The sequence below is a fragment of the Seriola dumerili genome, unplaced genomic scaffold (assembly GCF_002260705.1).
Source record: "Seriola dumerili isolate Sdu_G_001 unplaced genomic scaffold, Sdu_1.0 BDQW01002262.1, whole genome shotgun sequence".
NCBI lineage: Eukaryota > Metazoa > Chordata > Actinopteri > Carangiformes > Carangidae > Seriola > Seriola dumerili.
Window position 1 is genome coordinate 732110 of NW_019176517.1, and position 27773 is coordinate 759882.

General features: G+C 40.4%; 1 protein-coding gene across 2 annotated transcripts; it reads right to left on the reverse strand.

Annotated features, from left to right (window-relative positions):
- Positions 1-27763, reverse strand: pck2 (phosphoenolpyruvate carboxykinase 2, mitochondrial). 2 transcript variants are annotated; one of them, XM_022769129.1, is made up of 11 exons: positions 27401-27763; positions 23779-23991; positions 10940-11124; positions 9580-9650; positions 9274-9421; positions 8989-9176; positions 7085-7247; positions 6784-6999; positions 3842-3979; positions 1832-1927; positions 1-1603 (listed from the first exon to the last, which is right to left on the reverse strand). In XM_022769129.1, the coding sequence occupies exons 1-11, from the start codon at positions 27430-27432 to the stop codon at positions 1134-1136; spliced, it is 1920 nt and encodes a 639-aa protein (XP_022624850.1). In that variant the 5' UTR covers positions 27433-27763; the 3' UTR covers positions 1-1133. The 2 variants fall into 2 exon arrangements, with proteins under 2 accessions (XP_022624850.1, XP_022624851.1); XM_022769130.1 differs by having other exon boundaries at positions 9274-9409; positions 27401-27762.
- Positions 27764-27773: the final 10 nt, after the last annotated feature.

A 27773-nucleotide genomic window follows, 5' to 3' on the forward strand; every position in this document is an offset into this window, starting at 1 on the left:
TGTAGTAAAAGAATATATTTAATTTTGAAATGTTTGTCATTCAATTTTGTGACTTTTATTTTTTCATTATTTTGTAACATGTGTTAATCTTATTTGCCGATCTATTGTGTATCACATATTTCATATCTGACATATATATTTGTTTTCTGTCACTGAAAAATGAACAAGGCATTTTAAAGTATTTACTCATTGTATTGTAATAAAAAGCTGGTCATACAACTACAAATGCCTAATGATCTGAGTTGCATTTATTGGTCCAAAATTTCACATATTGTGTGTAAACATCACCTGTAATCAAACAATTTAATCAAACATTACAAAATTGGCAAGATGAATGATGCAAAGTAATCCTCAGGCCCAGTTGAAATTTGAGTAGTTAATGGACTTCTAACAAAGGTTATATCATAATATCGAGCTCAATTTAAAATAAAGGGCCCTTCAAGACAGTCCAGAGTGTATTAAAAACTCCTGAGTAGAAGAAATGTTAAAACTAGTAATTGTCAGAAAGATCTTTGTGCTTCAGCCTATAAACAGTAGCAGCCTGGACTGTACTGTTAAATGTCTTAAAGGCACTACTAGGCCATGATGATTGTGCTCCAGTACCATAACAGATTTTTTGAGTGAATGCAGAGAGTGACATTAGCTTCTCTCTCTTAAGTCTGATAATTTCACAGAAATCTACCCTTCACGTTGAGTCAAATCTCCCTGCTATCACCAACCCAGCAACAGCCTGCCACTGTTGCAGCATTAGTGTGAAGTAGTGTCCAACAGGTAGCTATTGCATTGTAGATTAACTTCTCCTCCAATTCCATCTTTGACAGTTCAGACCTAACTGACCTACATGACAAGAGAGAAAGTCAAGAGTCACTAACTGTGTTTTTATTTTTGAAAAAAATAAAAAAAGAGACGGGATGTTTCTATGCCACAGTAATGTCTCAACCAAGCATCTCAAGCAGCTAATCCAAATTCAATTTTTGTTTATATGCATCAAACCAAAACAGGATAACTTAGCTAACCTAGTTCAAAACTTTATTCTCTGTGTATATAAACCCAGTCAGTGACTCTGATTCCACCCAATGATCTGATCCTGTGACATCAGGGACTACTGCATTGGTTGTGGGTTCACTAGGGATTTACATGTGTACTCTGTCCTCAAGTGCCTTCAGCTCAGCCTCCACCTGAGCTGGCAGGTCAACTCCAACTTGCTGAGTGAAGTAGGCTCTCAACTCTTTGGTCTCCCTCTGCCAGAAAGGCTTGGGCACATCAAACAAGGCACCCATATCCACCTTGCCACTCAAGCCTTTAGTATCAATGGCGCCATCTTCTGGCAGCCAGCCAATAATGCTCTTCTTGGCTGCCTCATCCTGCCTCTCCCGGCTGCAACGCTTGAAGATCCACTCCAGCACGCGTGCGTTTTCACCAAAGCCAGGCCAGAGGAAGGCGCCGGTGGTGGCATCCTTTCTGAACCAGTTGACATGGAAGATCTTGGGCAGATGAGTGGGAGCCTTTCTGCTCTCCATGCTCAGCCAGTGAGCAAGGTAGTCACCAAAGTTGTAGCCGAAGAATGGCCGCATGGCGAAGGGGTCATGCATAATCACCTTGCCTGAAAGAAAACATTAAATGCTTTGTAATTTTGATTTGATTTTGATTTGAATTTACTACAGCTTCCTTATCATCCTATTATCTTAACTAACTCTTAAGTGATGGCACAATTTCTAAAACAAAGTCATACAAAAGACAATCAACCCTAAAACACAACAGAGCTGTAAATCAGTATGAATACATTTAGAGGAACTTAAACCATAAGAATATCAGAGGTGTTTATCTGTACCCTTATGCTCAGCAGCTGCTGTGGCCTCAGACCTCATTGCAGCTCCAACAAAGACCCCGTGCTGCCAGTTGAAAGACTCGTAGACCAGAGGGACTCCTGACAACATCAACATCATGTTAAATAAAAGTTGTTGCTGTAATTACTCAAGCATATGTTTAAATAGAAAACACAAGCATTGTGTTGTATGATGCAGAACATCCACAATATATTTACTGTGTTTAACTGTTTAAGAGGCTATAATGTTACTGTGAGATCTGTTCAGTGAAGTTTGTTCCAGTATCTACACACCATCAGCACGGCAGGATTATGATTGTCACGATTGTAATAGAAACTAGAAAATTCCTGGAGAAATTTTGAATGTGAAAGTTTATCCATGTCATGGAGATGGCATGTGTCTGTAAATGTCTGTGCCTGTGTTTGGCAGTATAAATTGCATAAGGTTTTGTACAACAGAACCAATAATTCACTCTAACCATGTTGAGACTTATTTTGAAGGTTAATCCAAATCGTGGAGATGGTGTTTGTGTGTTTCTGTCAATAGATGTGTGAGTGTGTGTCTGTTTGTGTGCGCATGTGTGCATGTGTAGTGGCAGAGCTGCCCAACAGAATCTCCAGTAAGTTCTATTTACCTGGCTGAGACTACATACAGACAAACAGACTAAATAAGTAAAAAGTAAGATGGTGTTTGTGTGTGTCTCTCAATATGCGTGTATTGTTGTGTGATAGCAGAGCTGTCTACCATCCTCCGAAAACCTTGTCTTGCCTGGTTGAGACAAGTTTTTATAAGGTGAATATCCAAAGATGGAGATGGTTTGTGTTTCTTTCAATATATGTGTGTACATACTGTATATTGTCTGGGTTTTCTCAAAGCTGTGGGACTAGTTACACGCTGAAATTTCGTTACAGAAGATTAATAAATCGAATGTATGCAGGATAGTAATATATGCCTTCTATGCTATTGCATTGCAGGCACTTAATAATAGAAAACTAGAATTACTGCCTGTGTTTTACCTCTCTGCCAACCAGCCAAGTTGCAGGAAATATGGCCACCATTTCCATTTCTTAGTTACAGCATTGAATAATAGCAAGAGGTGTTGCAGAACATTATCATGTTGCAGTCAAGTTGACCTTTGACCATTTGGATATAAAATGTCATCACTTCATTTTATCCTATTAGACATTTGGGTTGTGTTATAATTAGCTTGACTTTGTGAGTTATGGGCAAAACTGTGTTTTGTGAAGTCACAATGACCTTTGACCACCAAATTCTAAACAGTTTATCCTCGAGTCCAAGTCAATGTTTGTGCCAAATTTGAAGAAATTTCCTTCAGGTGTTACTGAGATATCGTATTCATGAGAATGGGACGTACGTATGTACAGACAGACAACCTGAAAACATAATGTTTCTGGCCCTGGCTGTCACCGGTGCAGAGACATGAAAACCTTTTTCCTAATATTAGGTTGAGCGAGACGATACTGCATGGAAGATGTAATCTGCTCAGTATTATTGCCTGATATTACAAGGAAAATGAGGATCTGATTATTCCAACTTCTTTACATCTCTTCAACTTCAGTAATCAACTTCAGTACTCTTCAGTAATTTAAAAAACATTCATATTTCTGAATTACAGACACTTATTATTTCATTGAAACCTATAATTAAAAAGAATAAAACCTGATTTTATTTTGAACTCTCATTTTTATATGCAGTTTACTAAAATGCTTTTCCTGTGACCTCAGCACAGCTTATTTCCTGGTTGCAATTTTAATTTATGTTATGTTGAATTAATGTATTTATTTTTGTGTCATTCATGCCACAGAAGACTCAACTATCAACTGTGTGAATGCTAAGGCATCCTAGTGGCCTGGTGGTGTCTCTACCCACCTCCTCTCTATATCTCCCCATGTCTGTGTCTCTAGTGTCACTCTTACTATAACCAAAGGCCAAAAATGTCAATATTAAAAGTGAATAAAAATTCTTCAGGTGTATTTTATGAAAGTGGCACCAACCTTCTGGCCTCCTGCCACCAAAGATTATGGCGTCGATGGGAACCCCTTCCTCACTCTCCCACTGGGGGTCAATGATGGGACACTGAGCCGCTGGGGCACAGAAACGGGAGTTGGGGTGGGCACAAGGTGTCAAGCTTCCTGTTTACAAAAAGCAGGAGAGAACTTTACACATCCATTTGTGAGGCAGGTGCGTAGGAATAGGATGAGTGGATCCAAACTGTCAATCAAATTTTTTTTTTTCTGATTTTTTAATATCGTTTCCTTTTTGTAAACAGGAGTATTTAAAAAAAAAAAAAACACCTGTACACTGACTTGCAACATTTGTTGTCTAACTTGCAACATGTGTGTGGGATTTTTTGATTGACCCTGTTCACAAAAAGGAAACAATATTTTGTTCTTCCTTCAATGTCAATGTTAATGTTATTGAGTGCTTTAGTAATTTGGCCAAGAATATTGTAAACATCTGTATATCATGGTGAAAACTGTTTCTGATCTTTAGGCCCCTCCATTTCTAAACATGACATGGCTTTGGAAAGTAACTACATGGAACATTTAAATCATGGTGTTTTGTTTGTTTTTTGTTGTGATGTTATTATATCACAGTATTATTAAAAATTATACTCCATTCACAAAATGATTCTGTTTTCCCTTTATTGGCAATGTAAGAAAACATCTCTTAAGAAAAATGAATGAAAATCAAAACATGTATGAAAATAAGGTATGGTCTGCCCCATAATATAGGTGAATTAGTAAATGTGATTCATGCTCAGAGTTAGTAACAACCATACTGTTGTCCTGAGCTGTCTGTGAATAGTACTACTGAGCAACCTTATAAATATTTTTTTTTTCACATGTACTGTTGTTTCATTATTTCAAACCAGCCAAACGAGAATAACCTTACACTTGAAAGAATTTACATCTTTGAAGAAAACAAAAGCTGACATAACGTTTTACATCTTAACTCACATGAAGAAAGTTACTTAAAATGCCAAGGAGGCCAAATCCTGGTCTCCATTAGACAATTAGAAAAAAATAAGATTATTAGATTGTCAAACAAGTAAAATACAACTACAATACTATATAAACTACAATATACTGTATGCTGCAGTGCAAACGTAATCGGTATTTCAGTTAAAAATAAAATAAAAAGGCATTACTTCTTTTACAATAACACACTAAACTAACCAAACTGTTTTTATAGCTTTCTTGCTGGAAATCTTGCTAGTGTCGGTTCCCATATGTAAAAAAAATAGCTGCCAGAAGGAGGAGATCAAATCTGCATGCCTTTTGGAGAGAAAACCATAGGAGATAATGGATCTGAAGTTATTAGAACATATAACACGTCAGTGAAGCTGTCAGCCAATCAGAACAAAGTTCTGTCACGAAAGGAATACTGAAATACAAAGATCTGGCTCATAAAAACTCTTAAAGCTTTTTATGAGTTTATGAGAGACTAGATCTCAGCCCAGAGAATTTGGGCTGATGTGTTAAATAGCACTCTCCACTACTATCATCAAAACACGAAATGAGTGAAATTATTCTGGAAGAATTGTGTTCATCCCTCCAGTAGAGTTCACTTCTGTGTGTCTTTGGTCTGCAGTCTAATAACCAGAACTGGTGGAGAGATACAGACGGCGATAAATTAAAGGAAAAACCTGAACAAATGATTGGAGAAACAAAACAAATGCAGATGCTTCTGCAAAGGTGCATTGCATGGTACAGGTCTTATAAACTGTTAATAGTTTACATGCCATTCAGAGTAGTGTTTAAGAACCATGTGGCTGATGCAGTGTACAGTCACTGAAATATCTTTCAGCTTTACTATAGAAATATTATAATATGCTAGTTGTTTATTTGAGTGACTTGTAACAGTGTTTCATGCAATACTGTAGATTGCACTGGATTCATAATGATTTGTAAGCAAAAGTGCTGTAAAGACCATTTGTGTTCATTTGGTGCCCTCTACTGGATTCTTTGACACATTGCACTTACTAAAGTAAGACCGTTTGAACTGAATATTTAAGATTTAAAAGGGACATCAAGCGTCTCCTTCACCCTTGACCGGATGCCCATGGTGGCTGTAAACAATTTGAACCTTGTAAGCAGAGATTTACCTGATGACCTTGGATCAAGTGTTGCTTGTGCATTAGTGAGATATGTAAGGAAATACAGAAGAGCAACGCTTCCTCAGGTGACTGAAAATGTTATGACATATGAGGAACATTATAATAGGCCTGCAGTGCATAAACCCATTACAAAGATGAAAGCACATTTGAGAGTTCAGTGGTGCGAAAACCAAAGGCACTAGTCTACAGAGACGTGAAAAAAGTAAAAAGTAAGTAAGTAAGTCAGATCCTTCACCGTATTCTCCTAAAGTTGGCGAGTGCATGTGTGGCGAACACCAAGAACCGTACAGGCCTGAATGCTTGACCCCTATAGTGAGGTGATCTAGTGGCTCCATTATGATGTGGGGGGCATTTTGGTGGCATGGTTTTAGTCCACTTGTCCCCTTAAAAGTTATTCTGAGTGATTACCTTTATCCTATGATGAAATATTTCTATCCTGATGGGAGTGAGCTCTTCCAGGATGACAGTGACTCCATCCATAGGACACAAGGGGTCACTGAATGGTTTGATGTGTAAGAAAATGATGTGAATCATATGCTATGGCCTTGGCCATAGCCACCAGATCTCAGCCCAGAGAATTTGGGTGATGAGTGAAATTATTTTGGAAGAATTGTGTTCATCCCTCCAGTAGAGTTCAGAGACTTGTAGAATAAATGCCAAGGAGAATTGCAGCTATTCTGACAGCACGTGGTGGCCCAACACTATGACATTTTATGTTTGTGTTGTTGGCAAAAACGGAAACACATCAGTATAACTGAAATACAAGCACAACACTTTGATGTCCCTATAAAAAACACATCCTCTGGCTGATATTACCTTGCTTCCAGGTTTTGCCATGCCAGTCTGTGAGTGTGATGCCGGCTGGAGGTGGGGCAAGTCCTTCCCACCACACTCCCCCATCGCTGGTCTCACCAACATTAGTGAACATGGTGTTTTTGGCAATGGTGGCCATGGCATAGGGGTTGGTCTTGTCTGAGGTACCTGGAGCTACACCGAAGAAACCATTCTCTGGGTTGATGGCCCTCAGTTTACCTACAGAGACAGACATGTTGTACATGTATACATTACATGTGGAGTAACAGGGTCTTTGTGCGTGAGCTCTGCTCCTCATCCTCACCTTGGCTGTCAAACTTCATCCATGCTATGTCGTCTCCCACACACTCAACTTTCCATCCTGGCAAAGCTGGTTTCATCATGGCCAAGTTGGTTTTACCACAGGCACTGGGGAATGCCGCTGCTATGTAACGCTTCACTCCCTGAGGGTTGGTGATACCCAGGATCTGAGAAGCAGATGGAGTGGTGAATAAAAATGTTAAAAGGAATAATCATAATTATCACAAGTATAACTCTATAATTATCACTCAACCTTTCATTGATAGCCATCAGTCCAAGGCACTGAAAATGCATCAAGGCCAAGCAGTTTCACAGCAAGATACATACAATACAAATCTCTGCCATATTCTTTTCTATTTAATTGATTACATTTCTAGGGACAATGTACAAAATATATTAATGTGTGAGTGATGAGAGAAGATGATAAATTTCCATCTATGATCCCTTCGCATCACAAGCTCAACCTGACACAAAATACTAAAGGTATTTCTGTTGGTACATCAGAAAAAAGAAATGCATTCATGTTTGTATACTGGAGAGAGGCCAAAGATCTATTTACAGTAGAAGTCATACATACACTTTAGCTGTATACATGTGAATTCAGTTTTGCACAATTCCTGACATTTAATCCTAATAAACATTACCTGTTTTAGAGGTAAGGATCACTACTATATTTTAAGAATGTGAAATGTCAGAATAAAAGTAGAGAATTATTTATTTCATCACCTTCCCAGGGTGTCAGAATTTTACATATACTTTGTTAGTATTTGGTAGCATTGCCTTTAAATTAAGATAGCCTTACACTGGTTCTCACACTAAGGTGCTGAATTTTGATCCATTCCTCTTGACAGAACTGGAGGAATTGAGTCAGGTTTTGTGGGTTATTGTAAGTTCATCTCTAGGAGAGAGAATACGTCTCCTTCCTGAGTGTTATGACAGCTGCATAGTCTCATGGTGTTTATACTTGTGTACTATTGTTTGTATAGATGAACGTGGAATCTTCAGGTGTGTGGAAATTGCTCAGAAGGAAAAATCAGACTTGTGGGGGTCCACAATTTTTTTCGAGTAGTTGGCTGATTTCTTTTGAATTTCTCATGATGTCAAAGAGGCGCTGAGTTTGAAGGTATGTCTTAAAATACTTCCACAGGTAATTAACACAGATTAGCCTATCAGAAGCTTTTAAAGCCATGCCATAATATGTTGGAATTTTGTGTGTATGTAAAGTTCTGACCCACTGGAACTGTAATATTGTGAATTAAAAGTGAAACAATGTGGAATCTGGAAACAATGGTTGGAAAAATTACTCATGTCATACATGCCCTTACACATGTGCAAAAACTATAGTTTGATAACATGAAATCTGAGCAGTGGTTAAATATTAGCTTTAATGACTTCAACCTAAGAGTATGTAAACCTCTGACTTCAACTGTATGATCAAAACTGAAATCCCATCCAAGGATTTATCTTAATATTTGAAAGATTCTTGGCTATTAGATACAATACTTTTCAATAGGACCATGAAGTTCATTTTCACATTTATTTCCATAATTTACTTCATAAGGAGCCAATGAGTTATTTTATTATCATATAAATTGTCGTTAATATGGACGGTACGTACTAGTCAGGTATGACAGTTATATTTTTACCAACATAACTGTGAAAAATTACAGTATCAGAAAACTTCTGATTACATTTTCTTTTGATTCCTTACAGCAGGACGGAAAAAAATTGCTAAGTTTTCGACAGTACCGATTTGAGTGTCAGACATTAGGGTCTGCTTAAGACAGCAATGTTCTACACCGAAGGTTAACTATTTATTTTTGCAGAGTTTGAGTGCTCAACTTCACTATCCCAGAGTCAGTTTCTTAACCCAGGCTACAGTCACAACATGACATCCTTCATTCTCACAAGCATGTGCTCTGCCAGCCAGCCCTCATCCTTGGCAATGCGGGAGGCAATGCGGAGGGCGAAGCACTTTTTCCCAAGGAGAGAATTTCCTCCATAGCCACTGCCAAAGGACAGGATCTGCCTACTGTCCGGCAGGTGAGATATCAGCACCTTGTCTGGGTTACAGGGCCATGAGTTGAGCAGAGGGGCTGGAGAGGAATAGTAAAAGGGAAAAAAGAAGAAAGGGAATTTATCAAATGTTTGCACAAAGCAGTAATACAACTTGTTTCCTGTTGAAATCTGTACCTCTGAGAGGTAAAGGTCGTCCCAAAGAGTGCTGACAGCGGACAAACTCTACTCCTTCAGCCAGTTTCTTCAAGACAGGTGTCCCCATACGCGTCATGATGCCCATACTGGCCACGACGTACGGGGAGTCTGTCACCTTGAAGGAGAGCTACACATTTATCACCTGAGATTTTGATATAGTAATTTCCTAGAATATATTATAAATTACAGCAATAAATGAAACTGCTAACTACAAAACAGCAGGTTTATTGCTTTGTTGCATGCTTTTTTCTGTCTATCAAGTGTTGAGAGGAGCACAGTCACTACCTGGACACCATATTTACTCAGAGTGGAGCCTACAGGACCCATACTGAAGGGAATCACGTACATGGTCCGACCTACAGAGAGGAAGGACAAGCATTAATTACATATGAATGTAGTTTATTTTTCCACTTCAGGCAGCATTGTTTCAGTATTGACAAATGATGAAAATTAGGTAATATTTGGCTCGAGAGGTCATGGCTTTCTTGGCTTTTTATGGTGCAAATCAAGTAATTGTCCCATGTTATTTTATATGCCACAAAAACATTGTTACAGATGATGTATAAAACATCTGTTTTTTTACATAACTTCAGTGGCAGATTCATCAAAAAGCATTCGGTAAAACATCTGTCAGTAACATAATACTACCTGATGACCCGTTTACCTCTCACCTTGCAGCATTTGTATACGTGGTTGTGGTTGAAAAGGCTTTTTTGCTTAGGAAGGTTCCTAACTGAGTGAAATTACCCAAAAGTATCTAAACTGCAGCCATGAACAGAGCTGGTTGAATTCTCTAAATGATAAGGAAAGGAGCTTCAATGCTTCCTATCTAATCTGCTTTAGCATAGGAAACACTGGACCTTTCTTTAGGAAAGGAAAGGAGAAATGCCATCCCACAATTCTGTGCTGCTGCAACATTTAAAGCAACGCAACATTGTAGTTTCACATCGGCAGACCCACTTAAATGTAGAAACAAGAGAGCACCTTTTTTATGTTTGTATGTATATATATATACTGTATATACTGTATATATAATATGTAATATGCTGTTTATCTTCTCTATTTCAAATCCAATTAGGATTTATCATGAAGAACAAATATATTGAATTTCTAGTTAACAATATCATCATCACAACAAAATACTATAGTGTATACATAAATGTTGTTTCACTAAATCTTCTCCGATTGTGTAAAGCACTAAAATGAATTTTCTCTTCATGACAATTGTTCAAAAATTGTCAAAAGCGTGGTTAGTTTTTGGTTAGGAAAGGAGTATTTATCCTCCATGTGTTATAAATAAAGGTAATTTTAAGAAAAAGCTTAGATTCTCTCCGCACCACGATTTTCTTTTCGTAAGTCCTTATGAATTCTCCTTCTCATCTTTCCTTGACCACACCCAACCCAACCACACCCATACTGCAGCTGGTTGGAGGTGAAACACTACTTTTCAGCCTGGTGTTAAGTTACTCTTTAGAGACGAAACATCCTATTTTATTGTCATTCATTTTTAAAATAGTTGGTTAATAATATTATACAGATTAAATCACTAAATTTAAAGTCAAAGCCATTTACAATATAAGGAAGATGAAGACACACATTTCCTGGCAACAAGGAAAAAACATTTAATTTCCATCCAGCAACATACCTGCCATGCAGCCAGGGAAACGCTCCTCTCTGGCTTTATGCCAGTCTGACTCACACATCCAGCTTCCCAGCTGGCTCTGCACCCCACCAGTAGGGATGGGAATCGTGTCCCTCTGGCTCTTGGTCACAATCACGGTCTTGCTCTCCACCCGAGCCACGTCTTTTGGGTCTGTACGTGCCAACCAACTGCCAAATAGAGAAAAAAAATCTGAGCCTGATGCAGGAAAAATAAGGAATTGTAGAAGAGAACTCGAAAATTCCTGGAGAAATTTTGAATGTGCCTACTGCTTGGTGCGTTTACTTCACTCCTTTCGTTTCAATCTGTATAAAGGAAGTTACTTTTAGTTTCATTCATGTCGTAGAGACTCATCCTGACACTGACCTCAGTGACTGCAGGTGTCCCTCAAAAAGCCTTTTGAAGCTGTCACAACTGGCCAAAATAACCTCACACTGATGGTTTAAAAACCAAATTTGTCCCCACAACCATAGCAAGACATGTATACACACATGTACATGCCCCAACAGAAACTGATCTGCAGTAAAGCTAGGTTTTGTACAACAGAGCCAATAATTCCCTCTTACCATGTTGAGACTTATATTTTGGAGGTTAATCGAATTTGTGGAGATGGTCTTTGTGTGTTTCTGTCAATATATATATACAGTGGAGGAAATAATTATTTGATCCCCTGCTGATTTTGTTTACCCCCTTACAAAGACATGAACAGTCCATAATTTTTATGGTAGGTTTATTGTAACAGAGAGAGACAGAATATCAACAAAAAATCCAGAAAAAAACATTAAATAAAGGTTATAAATTAATTTGTATTTGATTGAGTGAAATAAGTATTTGATCCCCTACCAACCAGCAAGAATTCTGACCCCCACAGAGCGGCTATGTGCCATTGAGGCAGTCAAATTAGTGCTGTCCCTTTAGGAAAGTACTCCTAATCTCAACTCGTTATGTGTATAAAAGACACCTGTCACAGAATCAATCTCTTCCATTCAAACCTCTCCATCACCATGGGCAAGACCAAAGAGCTGTCAAAGGACATCAGGGACAAGATTGTAGACCTGCACAAGGCTGGAATGGGCTACAAGAGCATCAGCAAGAAGCTTGATGAGAAGGAGACCACTGCTGGCGCGATAATTCGAAAATGGAAGAAATACAAGATAACAGTCAATCGCCCTCGCTCTGGAGCTCCATGCAAGATCTCACCTCGTGGGGTAAGGATGATTCTGAGAAAGGTGAGGGATCAGCCCAGAATTACACAGGAGGAGCTTGTTAATGATCTCAAGGGAACTGGGACCACAGTCACCAAGAAAACCATTGGTAACACACTTCACCATAATGGATTGAGATCCTGCAGTGCCTGCAAGGTCCCCCTGCTCAAGAAGGCACATGTACAGGCCCGTCTGAAGTTTGCCAATGAACACCTGAATGATTCAGAGAAGGCTTGGGAGAATGTGATGTGGTCATATGAGACCAAAATTGAGCTCTTTGGCATCAACTCGACTCGCCATGTTTGGAGGCAGAAAAATGCTGAATATGACCCCAAGAACTCCATACCCACTGTCAAAAATGGAGGTGGAAACATTCTGCTTTGGGGCTGTTTCTCTGCTAAGGGTACAGGAAGGCTTCACCACATTGAAGGGCCGATGAACGGAGCCATGTACCATGGAATCTTGGATGAGAACCTCCTGGCCTCAGATGGGTCGTGGATGGGTCTTCCAGCATGACGATGACCCAAAACATACGGCCAAGGCAACAAAGGAGTGGCTCAAGAAGAAGCACATTAAGATCCTGGAGTGGCCTAGCCAGTCTCTGGACCTTAATCCCATAGAAAATCTGTGGAGGGAGCTGAAACTTCAAGTTGCTAAGCGACAGCCTCGAAACCTTCGATTTGGAGAGTATCTGTAAAGAGGAGTGGACCAAAATCCCTCCTGAGATGTGCGCAAACCTGGTGACCAACTACAAGAAACATCTGACCTCTGTGCTTGCCAACAAGGGTTTCTCCGCCAAGTACTAAGTCTCGTTTTGCTAGAGGATCAAATACTTATTTCATTCAATCAAATACAAGTTAATTTATAACCTTTATTTAATGTTTCTTTCTGGATTTTTTGTTGATATTCTGTCTCTCTCTGTTAAAATAAACCTACCATAAAAATTATGGACTGTTTATGTCTTTGTAAGGGAGTAAACTTACAAAATCAGCAGGGGAGAACCGGACTCAGGGTAGGTGGTCATCTGCCTTGACCGGTTGGGTTAGAGAGATAGACAGAGAGAGAGAGCAAGGGAGAGCACAGAGGAAAATACAAGAACGTGCAATTATAGCAAGATTAATAATATTGATAGTAACAGCAATAACAGCAATAGTAATGTAATAGCAACTGTAGTGCGCCTACTGATAACAATAATAATGAGAGCTAATCCCATTAATAATTATCATTATTAATTATAGTAAATTTTAGTCCAGATAGCAAGTGGAGCTGTGCCTATGACAGCAGACATTGCTGAAGATGTAGTAAATATCATAATCGTCTACACTGAAGATACAACAACACCACACCAAGCGAGCAAGAGAGAGGGATAGAGAGAGAAGGTAGTGCTAACTGCAAAGCTAAAGTAACCAGCAGATCTGAACAGCATGTAAGCAACTGCTGAGTTAGTGAAAGTTGCTAAAAGGAGCAGAGAGCTCTGAGTGCTGGAGGAGAACTAGTGTAAGTTTAATACAATGTACAATAGGTAGTTCAGTTCAGTACAGTTCACAGACTCTGTAATGGATGGATGAATGGATGGATGGATGGATAGATACAGTGGGGCAAAAAAGTATTTAGTCAGCCACCAATTGTGCAAGTTCTCCCACTTAAAAAGATGAGAGTAATTTTCATCATAGGTACACTTCAACTATGAGAGACAGAATGGGGGGAAAGAATCCAGGAAATCACATTGTAGGATTTTTAATGAATTAATTGGTAAATTCCTCGGTAAAATAAGTATTTGGTCACCTACAAACAAGCAAGATTTCTGGCTCTCACAGACCTGTAACTTCTTCTTTAAGAGGCTCCTCTGTCCTCCACTCGTTACCTGTATTAATGGCACCTGTTTGAACTCGTTATCAGTATAAAAGACACCTGTCCACAACCTCAAACAGTCACACTCCAAACTCCACTATGGCCAAGACCAAAGAGCTGTCAAAGGACACCAGAAACAAAATTGTAGACCTGCACCAGACTGGGAAGACTGAATCTGCAATAGGTAAGCAGCTTGGTGTGAAGAAATCAACTGTGGGAGCAATTATTAGAAAATGGAAGACATACAAGACCACTGATAATCTTCCTCGATCTGGGGCTCCACGCAAGATCTCACCCCCTGGTGTCAAAATGATCACAAGAACAGTGAGCAAAAATTCCAGAACCACACGGGGGGACCTAGTGAATGACCTGCAGAGAGCTGGGACCAAAGTAACAAAGGCTACCATCAGTAACACACTACGCCGCCAGGGACTCAAATCCTGCAGTGCCAGACGTGTCCCCCTTGCTAGAGAGCATTTGGATAATCCAGAAGAGGATTGGGAGAATGTCATTTGGTTAGATGAAACCAAAATAGAACTTTTTGGTAAAAACTCAACTTGTCGTGTTTGGAGGAGAAAGAATGCTGAGTTGCATCCAAAGAACACCATACCTACTGTGAAGCATGGGGGTGGAAACATCATGCTTTGGGGCTGTTTTTCTGCAAAGGGACCAGGACGACTGATCCGTGTAAAGGAAAGAATGAATGGGGCCATGTATCGTGAGATTTTGAGTGAAAACCTCCTTCCATCAGCAAGGGCATTGAAGATGAAACGTGGCTGGGTCTTTCAGCATGACAATGATCCCAAACACACCGCCCGGGCAACGAAGGAGTGGCTTCGTAAGAAGCATTTCAAGGTCCTGGAGTGGCCTAGCCAGTCTCCAGATCTCAACCCCATAGAAAATCTTTGGAGGGAGTTGAAAGTCCGTGTTGCCCAGCGACAGCCCCAAAACATCACTGCTCTAGAGATCTGCATGGAGGAATGGGCCAAAATACCAGCAACAGTGTGTGAAAACCTTGTGAAGACTTACAGAAAACGTTTGACCTCTGTCATTGCCAACAAAGGGTATATAACAAAGTATTGAGATGAACTTTTTGCATTTGCAAATAAATTCTTTAAAAATCAGACAATGTGATTTTCTGGATTTTTTTTTCTCATTTTGTCTGTCATAGTTGAGGTATACCTATGATGAAAATTAGAGGCCTCTCATCTTTTTAAGTGGGAGAACTTGCACAATTGGTGGCTGACTAAATACTTTTTTGCCCCACTGTAGGTAGGTAGGTAGGTAGGTAGGTAGGTAGGTAGGTAGGTAGGTAGGTAGGTAGGTAGGTAGATAGATAGATAGATAGATAGATAGATAGATAGATAGATAGATAGATAGATAGATAGATAGATAGATAGATAGATAGATACTTTATTTATCTGAGAGGGGAAATTCATATCTCCATTAGCTCATTGTTGATGATGATGATGATGATGATGATGATAATAATAATAATAAGTTATTAATAAATAAACAATAATAATTATATTAGTCCACTTCCTTTGGCTGAGGTGTTGTATAGCCTGATGGCAGTGGGAACAAAGGATCTCCTCGACCTCTCTGTTTTGCAGCGCAGTGATGACGTTTACTGCACCTGTAGCTGCTTCTCTGTCCTGCCAGAATCTTGTGGAGAGGATGGTTGGTATTGTCCAAGATGGCCTCCATCTTACATTGCATGCGTCTCTCCACAACAGTCGTGAGTGAGTCCACACTCCTGTCAAGCACAGACCCAGCCTGTTTTACCAGCTTGTCCAGTCTCTTTGTGTTCATGTCTGACATGCTGCTGCCCCAACAGACTGCAGCATAAAAGAGTACACTGGCCAACACTGACTGATAAAACATAACACATAAAACACAAACCTTAGATTCCTGTAGAAAAAGAGCTGGCTCTGTCCCTCCAGGTAAATGGCATCCGTGTTCATGGACCAGTCCAGTTTACTGTCCAGGTGCACACCTAGGTATTTATTAGTGTGCAACACCTCAGTGCCCTTCCCACAAATGTTGACTGGCTGAAGGGTGGGCCTAGACCTCCAAAAGTCGATGACCATCTCCTTGGTCTTGGAGGTGTTCAGAAGGAGGCAGTCCTTTTCGCTCCATTCACTGAAGGCCATCGTCAGATCCCCCTTCCCACAAATGTTGACTGGCTGAAGGGTGGGCCTAGACCTCCAAAAGTCGATGACCATCTCCTTGGTCTTGGAGGTGTTCAGAAGGAGGCAGTCCTTTTCGCTCCATTCACTGAAGGCCATCGTCAGATCCCTGTACTCCTTTTCCTGCCCGTTCCTGATACGCGCCACAAAAGCTGTGTCGTCTAAGTATTTCTGGACTCAGGACTCAGAGTTGTATTTAAAGTCCACCGTAAACAGTCCTCCTGTGGAGCCCCAGTGCTGCTCATCACTGTCCCTGAGACACAGTTACCCATCCTGACGTACTGTGGTCGTTTTGTCAGGTAATCCAAAATCCAGGACATGAAGCAGGGATCCACCCCCATACCCTCCAGCTCATGTTTAACAATAGACGGTTGGATGGTGTTAAATACACTTGAGAAATCAAAGAAAATAATCCTCATGTAACTACCTGGCTCATCCAAGTAAGAATGGGCCTGGTGGAGCATGTAAAGGACGGCATCATCCACTCCAATATGTTCTCTGTAGGCGAACTGTAGGGGGTCAAGTGCATGTTCAACCTGACGCTTCAAAAGGTGGAGAAAAAGCCGCTCCAGGGTCGTCATAATGTGTGATGTGAGGGCCACCTATCTGTAATCATTTATCTCAGCCGGTCGTCCTACTTTAGGTACCGGAACAAGACATGATGTTTTCCACAGTACCAGGACCCTCCCTGTTTGAAGGCTTAAGTTAAAGATCCTCTGGAGAGGCTCAGCCAGCTGGGCTGCACAGTCCTTTAACAGCCTCGGATACACACCATCCGGGCCTGTTGCCTTTCCAGGGCGTAGCCTCTCGAGCATCGCCCTCACCTTGTCCGCTGTAAAAGACAGGAGACTTGACCCCAGTGTGGAGGGAGTTGCGGCTGCAGTGTCAGGTTGTGAAGTAGATGCCGTAGGAGAAGCTACAGCTGAAGCAGTGGGAGAGAGAACAGGTAAGGCTGTGTCAAACCTGTTGTAGAACAGGTTGAACTCATTGGCCTTGTCCACATCACCTGATGTTGCCTGGCTGTTCTTCTCTTTATACCCAGTGATGGTCCTCATCCCCTTCCACACCTCTCTGGTGTTATTGTGCTGCAGCTTCCTCTCTAGATTCTTTTGTAGTCCTCCTTGACCTTCTTTAATCTCCTCTTCAGCTCATGTTGCACACACCTGAACTTCTCCATGTCTCCATCCATGAAGGCCTCCTTTTTCTGGTTGAGAAGGGTCTTGATGTTACTGGTGATCCAGGGTTTGTTGTTTGGAAACCAGTGTACAGTCTTTGCTGGTATAACAGTGTCCATACAGAACTTAATATCCATGGTACATTCAACCATTCTATCAAGGTCAGGGTCCTTGCTTTAATCATTTTCCTGTGACTCCAACAGGACATTCCAATCTGTTCACTCAAAACAGTCTTTTAGAGACTCACTGGCCTCCAGGGTCCAGTTCCTGAATGAGCGGGTGGTTGCAGCCTGCCTCAGTACACAGGGTTTGTAGGAAGGCTGAAGAAAAACCAGATCACGATCTGATCTGCCATGTGGTGGTAGAGCTGAAGCAGTGTAGGCCTCCTTGACGTTTGCATACAACAGATCAAGTGTCTTATTTTCCCTTGTGGGACAGTCAACATACTGAGTAAAGCCAGTCAAGTGAGAGGTGAGAGTGATATGGTTAAAACCGCTCGATACTGCAATCAATGCATCTGGGTGCTGGGTCTGTCCCCTCGCAACAGTCTCGTGAATGACATCAAACGCGAGTGCAGGCTCTGGTCGTGGTTGAATGAAAACAACAATGGCAACAATCTGTGAGAACTCTCTTGGTACATAGTACGGTCATAGACCAACTGCCAACAGTTCAATATCCCAACAGCAGATCTTCTCCTTTACTGTGATATGACCGGGGTTGAACCATCTATTGTTCACAAACAGAACCAGTCCTCCCCCTTTATTCTTCCCACTTGCTCTGGCGTCTCTGTCTGCTCATACTGCAGTGAAGCCGGGTAAATCCACACAACGGTTGGGAGTGTTGTCGTTTAACCAGGCCTCCGTGAAACACATGAGACTACACTCACGAGATGCTCGTTGGTTCTTCAGAAGTGCCTCCAGTTCATCACACTTATGGTAAACTTTAAAGTCAGGAAATCTTCCTTTGTGTACTTTACTTTCTCCATCGTCAGACGAAAAAAAAACATCAATCAACAAAAAATATACTAATATATACAAATATATTGCAAAAAAATACGAGCTATGCGGACTTGCTGCCACTTGTTGCCAGCGCATCATTTGAAACTTATAACAGCAATAAAGAAATCAGCAATATTAACTGTTTTCAGACAGAGCAGCAATATACTCTACAAGTAAGAGAAACTGAGATGGGACACCACACTGATGTCAGCACGTCAACACGTGAACGAGTTCACTACTATTAGTGAAAAGACATCAGTAGGTCACCAAGCGAACAAGAGAGGGAGAGAGAGAGAAGGTAGTGCTTACTGCTAAGCTAAAGTAACTAGCAGATCTGAACAGAATGTAAACAAGTGCTGAGTTAGTGAAAGTCGCTAAAGGGAGCACAGAGCTCTGAGTGCTGGAGTAGAACTAGTATAAGTTTAAATGTAAGAAAAGTCATAGCACACCATTCCCAATTGAGCATTGATATACATATTGTCTGGGTTTTCTCAAAGCTGCGGAACTAGTTATGCGCCGAAATTTCAATACAGAACTTTGGAGGCTGAGCATACACATGATAATTACTAATGTACTCAGTTGGCAATTTATTGTTAAAATAATTTTAGACAGTTTTTGATTCAATTGATCAATGTGGAGGCTGTAATGTATATTACATTATACAGAGGTGTTTCTGTTATTTAGCCTACCTTAAGTGATAAAAATGGGGTAGTGGGGGTGGCGGTGGTGATGGTGGTGGTGATTGTGGTGGTGTGTGTGTGCCCGGATACTGCTTTAGTAGCACCTGCTGAGACCTGAGACCTACTGAATTTGTATTGCAGTCCAAGGGAGAGCTACTATGATGGTTGACCAAAAGCTCAAAGTAAATTCAATATGTCTGCTGTTGTACTTACTGTTGTACTGTCTAGTCTGAACTGTAATCTTTCTCCATGAGCACTAACTTGTTAACAGCTTTCTCCCTGTGTGTGTGTGTGTGTGTGTGTGTGTGTGTGTGTGTGTGTAGGCGTGTGGCTGTTTGTAAACATCACAGAGATCAAAGAGTCTCTTAACAAGCTGGTTCGAACACCTGTGTCTAGCTGGAAGACACAGAGCTGACACAGATCTGGGTGTGATTTGGGCTCGGCGAGCCTCTCAAACGCCTGCTTTTTGTGAAAAAACGGTAACTCCTATCAGAACCATGAGGTGGGGGTGTCCAATTGGTTGAAAAAATGGTTGAAAAAGGCCTGCGTTTTTTTTGGAAATTGTAACAAACAGCACAAAACTGTAGAAAAAAATAAAAAATGTGAAAAACAGGAAAACATGTTAGTTGAAAACTAAATTGCCAAAAGCTAATGTGTTTTAAAATGTGAAGAATTAATGTTGATGAAAGATGAACTGCATCCTAAACAGTATACACTTTAACTGAAGATATCAATAAGCTAAATAAATGCATAATAACTGGAAGTGTTGTGAAAGGTTTAAAGTTCGGACAAAGTCTGTAGCTGAAAATATGCTTAAGTAGTTGAATTTCAAAGACGTTGAAGTTTTGAAGCATTTGAACATTATAGGATACATCTCTTGAAGAAGTTGAACATTTTGACAGTTGAACAGTTTATGTAGCACAAAGTATGCAGGAGATTAAATTCAATATGTCTGCTGCTGTATTTACTGTTGTTCTCTCTAGTCTGAACTGTCATCTCGCTCTATGAGTACTAACTTGTAAATAGCTTTCTGTGTGTGTGTGTGTGTGTGTGTGTGTGTGTGTGTGTGTGTGTGTGTGTGTGTGTGTATATACAGACAGACAGGCATGTGTGTCTACCTGTGTGTGTGTGTGTGTGTGTGTGTGTGTGTATGTGTGTGTGTGTGTGTGTGTGTGTGTGTGTGTGTGTGTGTGTGTGTGTCTATCCAGACAGACAGGCATGTGTGTCTACCTGTCTGTGTCTGTCTGCCTGTTTATCTGTCTATGTGCCTCTCTGCTTGTCTGTTAGAATAACAAACTGAAACTAGGAAATTCCAGGGAAATTTTGAGTGCCACAGGGGCTACTGCCGGGATGAGTACATGATTTATTTCCAGTGTTCAAAAGTCAGCCTGATCATATTCTGGTTTTGAGAAATGTCTTGATATAAAAGTCTCCATCCCTCCATCATGTATTATGTGGGAAAAATCTCATATTCTGTGTTGTTTTTTTAATAAAACAAGAGGCAACATGTCTTCAAACTGGCATTTTAAAGGGTTAAAATCCTGAAAACTAATAAAAATTTGGTAGGTTTGAGCAGAACTGAAGTGGTTTAAGAGATGTATGCAAAAAAAAAAAGCAGAAAAAAATATTGATATATGATGATTTTATAGCATTTTCTTTGTGTGTCCTTTTTTGGACGTGAGGAACCCCAGAGGGTACAAAATGTGTTACCAGTGTATAATAGACCTGTAACAGTAACTGACATTAGATTTTAAAAATATGTCAAAAAAGACACTTTCTTGCAGAAATCCATACCTTCAGCTGTAACACAGCCAAAATGATCAGCAAATCAAAAAAGAAAAGTGAAGAAAATGTCCAAAAAAGGACAGAGGGACCCCTGAGGGTTAATAAATCCCATGAACCGCTATTTAAATTACCACTATTATGTTTTTTTCGGTGCTAAATTTAACATTACTGGGGAGGAGAGCAACGCGACTAGAAGTGACAGCGAGAGAGGGCTAGTAGCTTCTCCTCTCCTCTGTCTCAGCGGAGACCGTCACAACTTCATTCACTCATTTAACAAAACAAAAAGAAAAGCAACAAAGGAAGCAGTAAATGGACTTACATATTTAAGACCTAACTAAATGTAATTTAAGACCTAACATGCGGCTAATGTAAAGCTAGCGGAGCTTGGAGAGTTGGTTATCTGGTTGCTAGGCACGCACACACGCACACAGGTCAGGAGCTGCCGTTGCCATGGCAATGTGAAAATCTGCCCAGAATTTGGCTTCTACATGGCTTAAAACAATTGCAAATTATGAGAAAACCGTTACTTCTTTTCAAAAACCGAAAACACCGTGACAGACACTGAAGCCAGAAGTTTCTTACAGTCTCTATTTTATTCAGATATTCCTTAAAATGAGTGAGTAAGCTCAGTGCGAAGACAGAGTGAGATTCTTTTGAAAAAAAAAAAAAAGACGATTACATTAGGTGTCAATGAGAGTGAGCCAGGTATTGCTGCCGGACTCGGCATCCCCGTTTAAATTTTGTGCAGTCCCTGCCTGTCAAAGTTACATTTTATGAATCCCAACAACTATGTCTACATTTTGAGAAAGAATTATTTGTCTCCTTTTTATGGTTTGGCCGTGAGCTCGAGTTAAAAATAAAAATAAAGGTTATTTTTTACTGCTTCACGCACTCTAGCCAACTGACGCTGTCACTCTAACTTTGAAGAAAAAGTGATTTCCACTGCAAGTTTTCCTTCGTTTTATAGTTTGAATCACATTTCTACGTGCAAGTATGAGAGAGAAAAAAGGTGAAATTTTGTAGAAAAAAGGTGAAATTTTGTGGGTTTTTAAAGAAAATTCCAATGCATTCCTAATGCATTATTTATTCCCAGTATTTTGGGAATAACTTTGGGAAAAATTGGAATTTTAACACCAAAAGTCATAGAACTTCTTTCGGGATCAAGACGCACGTTTTAATGTATATATTACCGGGGTTTTCTCAAAGCTGCGGGACGAGTTACGCGCCAAAATTTGGCGGAAGAATAATAATAAGCCGGAAGGAATATTAATAGAGGCACTCCTCTCATCTATTCTAGCTGTAGAGTGCCTCGGAGCTGAGCACCCGTGGCACTAATTAACTGCCGAATGCTTCCTGATTAAAACTGGACTGTAAAACCAGTTGAGATGTTTGTAAATCATTGCAGAAATGTCAGTAAAGTCGTTGATAAACACAAGAGATATCAGAGGAGTCTCTAATCAGGTAATTTGACCCAATGTGTGCCCCCTCCCTCCACTTAAAGGTTGCCATGGTGACAATGTTGTCTTACTGGGTGCCCACCTGTCTTTTTCTTTGAAAAAGGTAGCACCTGGAAAACACTGGTTAAAGGTAATTGACCAATCACAATGAGCTCCAAAAGTAATCCACCAATTAGAATATATGTAATGTGGAGTCAAGCTGAAATTAACAGCTGAATGTTTCCTGAATTAGAACTTGTCTATCTGCCCATCTGTCTGTCTACCTGTCTACCTTTCTATTGTGTCCGTTTGTGTGTGTGTGTGTGTGTGTGTGTGTGTGTGTGTGTGTGTGTGTGTGTGTGTGTGTGTGTAAGAGAGAGAGAGGCTGGCTGTTGAAGACACAGAGCTCATACAAATCTATGGGAGGAAGGGGTCAGCAAACGTCTCAAACTTCTGCCAATGAATACAAAACGGTACATAATATCAGCAAAACTATCACATGGTCAGCGCCACAAGACACTCCTGAACACCTCCATGTGGTTTTGGTATTTCTAGAGCCAAAAATGTAGAAATAGGAGCGAGTAACAAAAAGGGGTCAGTTCTGGTTTTCTCCTGAAATCCACTCCTGAATTTGTATTGCAGTCTATGGGACAGTTGGAGGGTACTCCCATTAGTTTGAGGCTGACAGCTTAAATTCTGGTAGTCTCTGTGCTAAGGTAGTCACTTTATATGAAACAGGACAAATTTGTCTACTAATGAGGAAGAAATGATGTGTCAAGGTCAAAATATGAAAAGGTCGAGTTACACAGATTTTTTTCAGACAAATTTTAGAGCTTCTAGAACAACTAAAACTGTGATAATTCAAAAACTGTACAAGATATCAAAAAGTTGAAAACAAGTTTTATAGCTGAACGTCTTGTAAACATTTTAAAGTTTGAATGAATTCTGTAGCTGAAAGTATGCTGAAGTAGTTGAAGCTCAAAGAGGCTGAAGATTTGAACAGTCTCTCCATTCATTTGAATGGCAAAAAAATTGCAGAAAAATCTTAATATTTTCAAAAGTATAAATAATAGAAAAAATTTGTATACATCCGATAATCTACAGAACAAGCTGATTTTTTTGAAAAGTTGAATGGTTTCTGTCCTAAAAAGTATGAAAGAGTAGTTAGAGACCATGGAGAGGCAGTAGAAGTAATAATAATAATAATAAAGATTTGAATAACAATAGTGTGAATGCTGCAGCATACAGCACTCTAATAAGTATGCAGAAAAATATATGCATTCAATGCTATTGTATTGCAGTCACAATAATAAGTATGCAGAATAATAATATATGCCTTTAATGCTTTTGCATTGCAGGCACATAATAAGTATGCAGAATAATAATATATGCCTTCAATGCTATTGCATTGCAGGCACACAATTAAACATGAATACAGTAGAATAAAATAAAGCAATACACTGAATGTATTTATGTATGCAAGTATACATATGCCTAGTCCTTACCAGTTGTCATATTTGGGAAGCTTCTTGACCATCCCTTCCTTCTCCAGACCTGCCAGGATGTTGGCTGTTTCCTCTGGCGTTCCCGTGACCACATGTACACCAGCGGGCTTACACTCCTCCACGGCTCCCTTCACAAACTCAGTCACCGCTGGGGGCAGCGAGGGGATTGAGGCCAGTGACCGAATCCTGACACCTGCCCCAACACTACCCTGTCTGTAAAAGAAAGTAATCTGTTATTCTTTTGACTCATTATTGGAGATTAGAGGGGCTGAATGTACAGTACCCCTCTTCCATTGTGTGGAGTTCATTTGTGGGGTGGTTGTTAGTGCAACCTGAGACCCTCACCCTGACTTTTCCACATGCAGAGAGGCATGCAGGGGCTGGCCTATTGTTTGTTAGCAGCATGATATTCACAAATACAAACCACTGAGAGGGCTGCTGCTGTGCAAGCTGTTAAAACACAAGCATACTGTATGTGTGTGTGTCTCCAGCCTGTCACTAGCAATGGCCTAACAACGGAAAAAACAGAACAGTCTATGTTCTTAGTTTTTTTGTCTGTCTGTGTACAGTGTGGATTACTCAAGATGACCTCTTCAGAAAAATATAAAAGATGTATTCTTTATCCTCAAATGAGAAACAACTGCAAATACACATTTTAGCAAGACTGCTCTCAAACTAGTTTCAACCATAAATTGACCCACTTTCTCTCTCCAGTCAAAAATCAGTGGCTAATTTGACTGCAAATACAAATCACACTCTGCTTTGGCTGTTGTTTCAACAACAAGAATGCAGAGGTCCTGGGGTGCCCCGGTGGCTCACCTGGTAGACAGCCTATCATTTAGTTCTTATTGCAGAGGCCCAGTTCCAAGTCCAACTCGTAGCCCTTTGCCGCATGTCATCCCCTCTCACTCTCTCCCCAACTTTCATGTCTCTCATCACTGTCACTGTGATAAAGGCAAATTGCCCCCCCCCCAAAAAAAAATACTTTAAAAGCAATGCAGAAGTCCCATCAAGTGCCGGCACACACATCCCCATTAGCTGCACTGAGCGTGACATTATGTACATATATATATATATACACACGTACATACACATACATACTTCTATTCATGCATTCACACGTATCTGGTTGGCTCATACAAAGGGCACAAGCAGCAGGCATGCTCAAAGAAGAGAACATGTAACTAGACAGTGAGAGGGCAAAGAGCTGAGGACAGTTTAATGCCAGCAGAATAGGTGACCTGTGCCACACCAGGTGTGTAACCATTGATGTGGGAGTGATTAATCATGAACAGACTCCAGTTGTGCAACAAAAGCTGACTCAACACATAGTGACAGACAGACTGGGAGCTGAATTTGACATTATTTAATGTCTGTTGAATTTTGTAATCTTGGCAATAATTTGGATTTCCCTACCACAGTTTGTGGATGGCTGTAGCTTAGGTACCATGTTCACCATCAGAGTTTAGCATGTTAGCATCACTAATATTAAGCAGTGAACAAGTTGTGAAAAATTTGTTCTGCAGGTATTTGTACATAAAAAGAGGTACTGGACAAATTAAAATGTTGAATTGATTATGGTTCTAGATGAAGAGGGTCACCAAAGTTGTTACAGATAATCCTGAGGAAAATATGGAGGTCTGAACCTAATTCCATTCCAATCCATCCAATAGTTGCTGATATATTTTAATCAAAACAAATGTCAACCACATGATAGTACTAGAGAAATAGTCTCTGCACCCATTAACCATGCTCCATTGAAATATTTATCTTCTTTGTAAAAGAAACAGGACAGGTTTTCAGTTTTCAGGTCTTTAGACTTTTTCACTAAGATCTGAACAAATACATGAATAAATAGCTGAAGGGGAACTAAGGGAACAGTAGTGTTTCTGTATCACAGTTGCCCAGAATGACCTTTAGCCCCAAAAAATAAAAGGCAGTTTGTCTGATCTGGGATATTAAATGAACCAGTCTGCTTAAATTAGCTCTATGGTCTTTTAGTCTCTTTCTTCCTCACACTAAATCAATTACCTATGCTTGCAATCAACCACCCTGTTATGCCACTAATTACTATAACCATTTGGGTGGTGCTGAACATTACTTGTAGTGTGATTAGGATTAGGAAAGGAGATGAGCTAGATTGAATTTGAATGTTTTATTTAACAGAAGTTAACGGTTTGTTCATTTGCCGACTGAATCTCAGACAGTGGCTGAATTGAGACAGAAGATGAAGGGAGAAGCAGGAGAGTGGATCAGCCTCCATTCTTTCTGCTTTGCACTAAAAAAAGATGAATCTTTTAGAAATCCTGAGCAGACTCTGATGACCTTTGCTCCCAGTTTCCCTGCAGCCATTCATCCACTCATGCCTTTGTCTCTGCTTCCCCATTCCTCACCCCATCCCCCATACCTGATGAGCACAGGCATTCCTCAATTTGACAAATTTAACATAACCTTGCCTCTGTTGTTAAGGAGGTTAACTATGATCTAAGGAACATTATCCAGAACAGAACAGGGGGAATGTCAAGAAACAAATAAGCCTGATCTGGTATCCATACCCCTAACTGTCTATTGCCTCCAGTTGAACAAGTTTTCCTACAAACACACCTCCAAATCAGCAAGCCAATCCTCATACACCACAGGCAGACACGCCTACACTCCCCCTTAACCACCCTGATGGATCCTGGTCAATAGCCTCTCCTTAGGGCAGAGTCAACACATGGAGCACAGACTAGAACATGAACACGTGCTGCATATATTAGCCTCTCACACACAGTACGGTAAGTACACGGGGAAAAACACACGGAACATGCTCAGGGACATTCAGGCAAACAGAGGAGTGATGAGTCCAGTCATTAACAACCTCTCAAGCAGAAATACAAACAGTGCACAGGAGCAGGGGCCTCCTGACAGACACATGTCCTGCCATGGTGCCACTCTCATGCACTTTTAATGAGAAGATAAAAGCACATAGTGTGTGTCATCACAAAGGGGGGCTGGGGGAATGACTCCTCCTAAAAATCACCTACTACTTTGACATGTTTGATATATGGACGTTTACAGTACATGTCTATGCTCAGGGATCTGAGGTCTCTGACATCAAGTCTGACCAGTTTCTGCCTGCAAACAGCAGCAGCTGACAGACAATGAAGCATCTACAGTAACTCCTCAAAACAAAACTTCAAATGTCTGACTTTCATAATAATTTCATATTGGCTGAATGATGGAATGAATGCAGGCTACCTATCCTATGCAGTGCGTGTTTTCACTTTTGAGTTAACTAATGGTCAAAATGGATCTAATTGTGTGTATTAATCCCCCTGGGCCTGATAAACTGTTTCCTCTTCAGTGGTTAAAAAAAGAAAAAGATCGCAAAATGGTGTATATTAAACGGGCAGGGCACGAAGTTGTCCACAAAACATTTTCAAAAAAATTTCTAAAGACAGGCTACAGAATTGGCATTCATTCATATATAGCAAAAAACATTTAGCTGAAGCATAAACACCGTCTGGGCAGCTTAGTGTCATTGACTAGCCGTGTTAAATGAGGTTTAGTCAGCCTGAGCCCATGAAGCTAAAACACAATTTAAATTCAAGCGAGGACACAAAAAGCCACAGTTACTGACCTCCGGATGGCTCCAAATAAAAGACTCGACATCTTAGTTGCAGAGTAAAATTGTCTTATACAAACTAGCCGTGTAAAAGGCTAATGCAGGTGATGTGAGGAGGTGAAGTGAAGAGCCGTGTCAGAGCCGCTCACAGCTCATATCTGCGCTGAGACGAGACCTTGCACTTTGGTCACACCGAAACACCTGGATGCTGCTGACCACAGATAACAGAGTCCACTGCTTGTTCCTGCTTTCAAATGTCTCTAACATGCAGCCTAATTAGCAGTTTCTGTCCATAATGTTGCGTCCACTCCTTCAAACAACTGAGTGACCGGCTGATGCAAGTTTCACAGTCGCTGCAGAAAACCAGCGTGGAGACACAACCCGGAAA

Excerpts from the sequence above, each read along its gene's own strand:
- pck2 (XM_022769129.1), bottom strand. The coding sequence starts at position 27,432 with ATGTCGAGTCTTTTATTTGGAGCCATCCGGAG. Across the intron at positions 23,992-27,400 it reads TTATTTGGAGCCATCCGGAG|ACAGGGTAGTGTTGGGGCAG; the intron begins GTCAGTAACTGT and ends TTTCTTTTACAG. Across the intron at positions 7,248-8,988 it reads GGCTGGCAGAGCACATGCTT|ATCCTGGGTATCACCAACCC; the intron begins GTGAGAATGAAG and ends TCTGCTTCTCAG.